This window comes from Hydra vulgaris, chromosome 01 (genome assembly GCF_038396675.1).
Source record: "Hydra vulgaris chromosome 01, alternate assembly HydraT2T_AEP".
Lineage (NCBI taxonomy): Eukaryota > Metazoa > Cnidaria > Hydrozoa > Anthoathecata > Hydridae > Hydra > Hydra vulgaris.
Window position 1 is genome coordinate 62,570,001 of NC_088920.1, and position 6,758 is coordinate 62,576,758.

At 27.0% G+C, this 6,758-nt stretch overlaps 1 protein-coding gene across 1 annotated transcript in view; it reads right to left on the minus strand.

The window, feature by feature from the left end:
* Positions 1–5,125, minus strand: part of LOC136075503 (chymotrypsin-like elastase family member 2A) — a 44,616-nt gene extending 39,491 nt beyond the window's left edge. The window contains exon 1 of the mRNA XM_065788877.1: positions 4,987–5,125. Coding sequence (XP_065644949.1) covers positions 4,987–5,000 — 14 coding nt within the window. The 5' untranslated portion in view covers positions 5,001–5,125. The remainder of the gene's footprint in view (positions 1–4,986) is intronic.
* Positions 5,126–6,758: the final 1,633 nt, after the last annotated feature.

Sequence of the window (6,758 nt, forward strand, 5' to 3'; positions counted from 1 at the left end):
AAATTATATAAATCAGGAAAGCAAGATGAAGGTAGCGAATTCCAAAGGACTGATGTTCGATGAAAAAAACTAGACGAATAAGAGTTTTTGGAGCAGTCACAGAAAAAGGATGAGACTTATTGAATGACGAGTAACATTAGAATAAATTTTAGTAGATGGCACTTAAGACGCTAGCTCTTTAGAGCAATTCTCATTATAGTATTAGTAGAAAAGAGAAAAAGAAGCAACATTACGACAATGTTGATATTGATTGGAGTTTGGCTGCTAGAGCAGGTCCAACTATGTTTACAATACGTTTTTGCATCTTGTCTAAAAGAGAAAACGCATCATTAGAAGATCCGCCCCAGATATGGCAACAGTATTCCATACAAGGCCGGATTTGAGATTTATAGAGATAAAGAATAGAATCCGGACTAAGAAAGTGTCGAACTCAATAAATAGATGCAACCTTAGCAGATGCTAATTTTGCAACGTATTTGATATACGGTTTCCAAGGAAGATCGGAAGTAAAAGTTTATCCTAGAAGATGAAGGGTAGATGACTCGTTGAGTGCATTACCATTCATAAATATAGGAAGATCTAAGTTATTACGATAACAATTGGCTAAAAAAAATTGGATTTTATCTGAATTAAAGTTCACCAGCCACTGTAAGCCCCCATGCTGTGGCAGAGGTGAGATACTTTTCAAGCTCAAATGCATCTCCAAGAATATATGGAAGTATCATCAGCGAACAATGCCACCTTCGATGTCAGAATATCTGGAAAATCGTTAATGTAAATTAAAAAGAGTATAGAGCCAAGGTTGAACCTTGAGGAACCTCTGAAGATACAGAATAATAAGAAAAGTTCTGTCCATTGAGGACAACTTTTATACTACGATTGGAAAGGAAGGGTTCAATAATCTTAAAGATGTAACCAGATACACCGTAAGAAGAAAGCTAATGGAGAAGACCAGCATGCTAAACTTTATCAAAAGCTTTTGAAATGTCAAGAGCGATGGCCTTAACTTTTCCACCTTTATCTAATGCACGATAAAACCTATCGGTATTACTGTCAGCAAATCAGCTGTATAACAAGAAGATCGAAACCCATATTGATGATCAGAAAGTAAGTTATTAGATTCAAGATAAGAGATTAAGTGTTTATTAATTAAAGGTTCAAAAACCTTGCTTATGATAGGAAGAAGACTAATGGGATGGTAGTTAGACGAATCGGATCGCTCTCCAAAATATTTGAAAATAGGGATAACAGATGCCGCTTTCCAGCAGGCTGGAAAACAAGACTCTGATAAGCACTTATTGAATAGTTTTGAGAGTATAGACGACAGCTCTGGAGAACACTTCTGCAAGAATATAATAGGTATGTTGTCTGGGTCACAAGCTGTAGAAGAGTCTAAGCAGGAAATCACTTTAGATACAGATGCTGGAGTGATACGAATGTCAAGCAATGGATCAACCTATTTGTTGGCAATATCAGGTAGAACACAATTAGTGGAATTAAGAGATGATATTGATGAAAAGTTCTTAGCAAGTAATTCAACTTTATCTTTAGGTGAGGTGACAAAGTCTGAACCATACAAGACAGATTTGCCCTTATTATTGATACTATTAATGATTCTCCAAAAGTCACGAGAGCCTAATTTTTGCGATGAAATACGAGATTTTATGTTCTGAGAATAGCATGCTTTGGCGTGATCACAAGATAAGACTCAACAGAAAGATCACAAGATAAGATTCAACAGAAGAACTTTGCAAGAGATAAGACTCAACAGAAGTTTTGTTTATAGTTTGCTGAGAAAAATATTTCTGCTAAGTAGAGGGAAAGAAATTTAACTGTTTACATTAAATAATAGTATTTAGGCAACACTCCTAATTAGAAATTTCAGGCTGTCCCACTTCTCCCGCGTCCCACTTCGTCCCAATTCTTCCCTAATTATAATAAAAATAACTATAAAAGTAGTTGCAATTATGTGAAAAAAATTTCAGTTTAAACTAGAAATTTAAATATAAAACTTAATAAAAGATCTTCAGAGCAGCAATATAAAAAATAAATGTTTTAGATAAAAATTCGGAGTTGTATTATAACTATGAGGTTTTATTTTACTATCTTTTGATATTGCACGGATTTATGTCGTAATGGTGGATACAGATAACTTAAAGTTGCTGGCAGATTTTAAAATACAATTTCTGTGATTTTTATAATTAAAATGTTGGTGAGTATTAGAAATCGGTTATTATAACGTTGGTTTTAAATAAAGGAGCAATCCGAAAGCTGAATACGGTCACTGATATTTCTTTTAGAATTGGTTAGCATTAAAAAAAACTGAGATTGTTACTGAGATTGTCCCTGAATTTGAAAAGTATGTTTAAAATGAGAATTAAAAAATGAGACTTTCCAACTAGTGCTCAATAAAATTAACAAAACCGGCTTAATGTAAAATTAAACTAAAATGATAATTAAATTAAAATCATGTTATTCATTTGTTAGACTTAATACAAAACACTTTTAACTTGATAATTAATTATACCAATACCAGAAATGCTTAAATGAACCAGTTATATTTGTTTTAATGTTCCGCATAAAAAAGATCATAATAAAGGTTAAATACAATTACTTTATTAATTTTAAATTGTTTCAACCAATAACCGGGTATTTTTAAATTGGCCTGGACTGTGGTTTATTTGTTTTCTGCACAGCTACAAACTTCTGTTTATCGCAATTTTCGAAAGAAGATGGATTAAGTTCTAATCCTGGCTGCATTTTTAGATCATTTAAAAATATATTTTAGAATTGTAAACTTATTTCGTTTAATCTATTCCAAGCCATTTAAAGATAGAAAACTAAAAATAATGACCAAAAATATCTTTTGCAATTTTTAGACCTATCAAACTGAAAGAACAAAAAATAAATAAATGGATTCTAAACCTCAGACAGCCATTTTTTCTAAACAGCAAAATAAGTTTTGATATAAATTGAAATCTATTTATTAATGTCTAGTTTAAAGCCAACCAATTCTTTTATTCAATAATTAAGTTTACTAGATTTACCAGATTAAATTACTGTCAAAACAGTAACCCGAATTTACTTTTAATGACATTATTTTAGTCCATGCACTTTTTTCGTTGCAAATGATTTTTAAGGTGATTTTTTTTGCCAAATTTTACTATTTAAATGAATATTAACTCAATAAGGATTCCAGTTTTTCTTATGTTAAACGGAAACATATTGAGAATGTAAAAAAATTCTTTTTCTAACACTGATAAAACAATAATAAATCTCAAATTAAAAATTTCAAGAAATGTCAAAAATAGCATTTTGAGTTATTATATAACAATTATCAGAAAGTAATTTTTAAAATTTAATATATTTTACAAAATATTTTTGCATTTACTAAATATAAATATATTCTTAAAAGTGTCTTTATAATCTTATTAAAATGTTTTAAATAACCGCAACTCTTAATTTTCTACCACAATGAACATTTATCTCACACCCAGTAAACCATCTCACTATTTTATTAAGGTTTCACTCTTTTTTCGAGGTGCTTTTTCTCATGTAACTCGAAGTGGAATCTTCTACTTATCAAACGTATCTTAGAAATTAATGAAATAAGATTTAAAAAATTAAAATAAAAAAAAGTTTCGAGTGAAGCTCGGACATATATAATTATGTTTTGGTTTCAATTGAAGCTCGAACATAATAGTATGATATGGTATATTTTCAATTGAAGCTTTTAAGCTCGTAATACATATAGCTGTGGATATGATTTTGATCTTAGCAGTCTGGTTTTGCTGTTTATTATTTCGCACTTAATTGATTATTTCAATATTATGAATCAAATTTTTTAATCTGACACGCAGAGGCAATTTTACGGAGGAGGGGTGGATGGGTAATTTGTCGCCCAAATTTTGATTGAACATGGTGTAATCTGGAATTTTTTGAGCGCAATAATTCTTTTTACACAATATCGTTTTTTACGGACACCAAAGATTTTATTAAATTAAAATTTGTAACTAAATAAAACTTAAAGAACGAAGGGTTTATTAGCTTTTCAGAATGGCGTTCTTATTAGTATCATGTAGGTTACTGGGTGTAAAAATGGTTACCTTAATTTAAGTTGTATTCTGTTTAAGAGTGCAACACAAATGTTATTATACAATTTTTATTTTATTTAGCATTATTCAGTGATCAAAAGAAAAAAAAATACAATGAATCTGTTTATATTTTGACAAAGAGGTGCTACACCAGGTCCCCCTATGCCGACAAAAAAAAATGCACAGAAGCTACAGACAATGAAGCAATTGTACCTCTAAAAGTTACTTTGTTATGCTGCCTTTGAAAGCATCGATTGATGGAGCGTTCACTGCTGCTTGGGAAAGCGCATTCCATGGGACAACAACTCCATTTAAAAAAAAGTTATGTCGTTCTTCACATAATCTTACTACCTGGCTTAATAGTTTATGGTTAATAAATTAAAAAAATACTTGGCTTTTATATTTATTGATATCAATATTAATAATCAATATTTTGTAAAATCAATTTTAACGGCACATAAAAAAGTTAATATTACTCACCAAAGATGAACTATAACATAACCATTTAATTTTAAAAAACTTTATAATTTAATGAAATTTTTGTTGATAAGCATTTATCAAAACGAAATCAAATAAAGAATTAAAACTTAACTAAGCCTTTGCACCATTTTTACAATAACAAAAAGACCTATGTACGATATTAGGACAGTAAGGACTTCGGTTAAAAAAAATTTTTTATATAAGTATAGATTGTTTTTTGTTTCTTATTATGACATAGTGAACAAAATATTCAAAAAAATTTACTTTACTGTTTATTTTTTATGCTTGTTTTAATTTGTTTAGCCTTTATAGACAAAAAAAAAATTTTCACTTCTAATGGAATTTTCAGACTCAAGTCGTTTTGTCATTGAATGGCAGTGTTTAAAAAAAACAACCATAATATAAAACCAACCTTGAAACAACCATATATTGAGATTTACATATTATTCCAAAACGCCCGCAATAAACCAAATAACTTTTTCCTCAGTTGACCATTAAGACATCTTATAAGCATAAAAACATCCTTGAGTAAAATTACAGCTAAATAATAATTAAAAAAAAAAAAAAAAATAATAATATAAAAATCTCAAAAAGATTTTATTATTTTTAACAAAAGAAAACAGCAGTTGAATGTAATAGAAAGTTAACATAAATGCTTTCAGCATTTTGATTAATAATTTATAAGCCCTTTTATAAGTTAGTTAACTGTCATAAAAATTCGGAAGAAGTAGAAAAAATATTTTCTGACAGAATAAATAGCTGTGACGTCAACTGACAAAAATTATTAAGTCAATTCAAGGAAATATTTCCCGTTTACATATTATACAACAATTAAAATAAAAAATGCTAATGACTTTTATAATGCTTTTCTAAAAATTATCGGTGATTCCAAACAATAATTATTGTATTATATATATATATATATATATATATATATACACACATATATATATATATATATATATATATATATATATATATATACACACATATATATATATATATATATATATATATATATATATACACACACACACACATATATATATATATATATATATATATATATATATATATATATATATATATATATATACACACATATATATATAAATCATATTCATATTTGCAAACAGCAATTGATTAGATAATTGTTGAGTTTTTTACCCTCCTCCTCCCACCTCCCACTTATCTTACAAATATTTATTTATAATTTTAATTTAAATGGAAATAATTGATTTTTTCTTATTCAGTTGTTTTTAATATGACTTAATAAGTTATAGATCGATTAATTCTAAAGTTTACTCCAGTATTAACTATGATATTGAAAAATATATTAACTCCAATTTTAATGAAATTGTAAACGATAATGTAAGAAACAAAACTAATAGATATGAAAAATAAATTATAACTCAAAATAAAATACTAAAGAGTTTTAAATAAAGTAATAATTTAAGTTTAACTAAAAAAATAGTTATTTGATTTTTAAAATACATATATGTTTTAAAAATGCATCTAAAGGGCAATATACTAGTAGTGCGCAATATGATTGTCTGAAACTTTTTCTCTTCATGCATAGCTTTTTTAAAAATTTGAAAACAACTTGCTACAGAAAAACTAAGTACAACTTGGAAAAAAAAAATTACATGAAGGTTAGTATTAGGTATACTAAACAATAATAATAACATTAATAAAAACAGTAATAATAACATTAATGATAACAATAATAAAAAAAACAGACAAGGTGGGAGAAGCTTACATACCTATTCACCATGATATAACAAAAGGTTTTATATCCTTATATAGTTCTATATATATATATATATATATATATATATATATATATATATATATATATATATATATATATATATATATATATATATATATATATATATATATATATATATATATATATATATATATATATATATATATATATTCACCTGATGATTGCATTTAGCATGAAACTAATAGTTTATTTATAAAAATGTATATAATAATTTTTTTATTTATAATATATATATATATAGTTATTAAATTATCTTTATGATTTTATTAATGAGGTTGGAGTATACTAGGGATTAGAATTTTTGTTGATAATTTGTTGCCATTATTTTATGTGTTGGGTAATTCTTTAATTTATAAGGTGTGGGTGTAATGTTCTGCCTCCATCCCTCAATA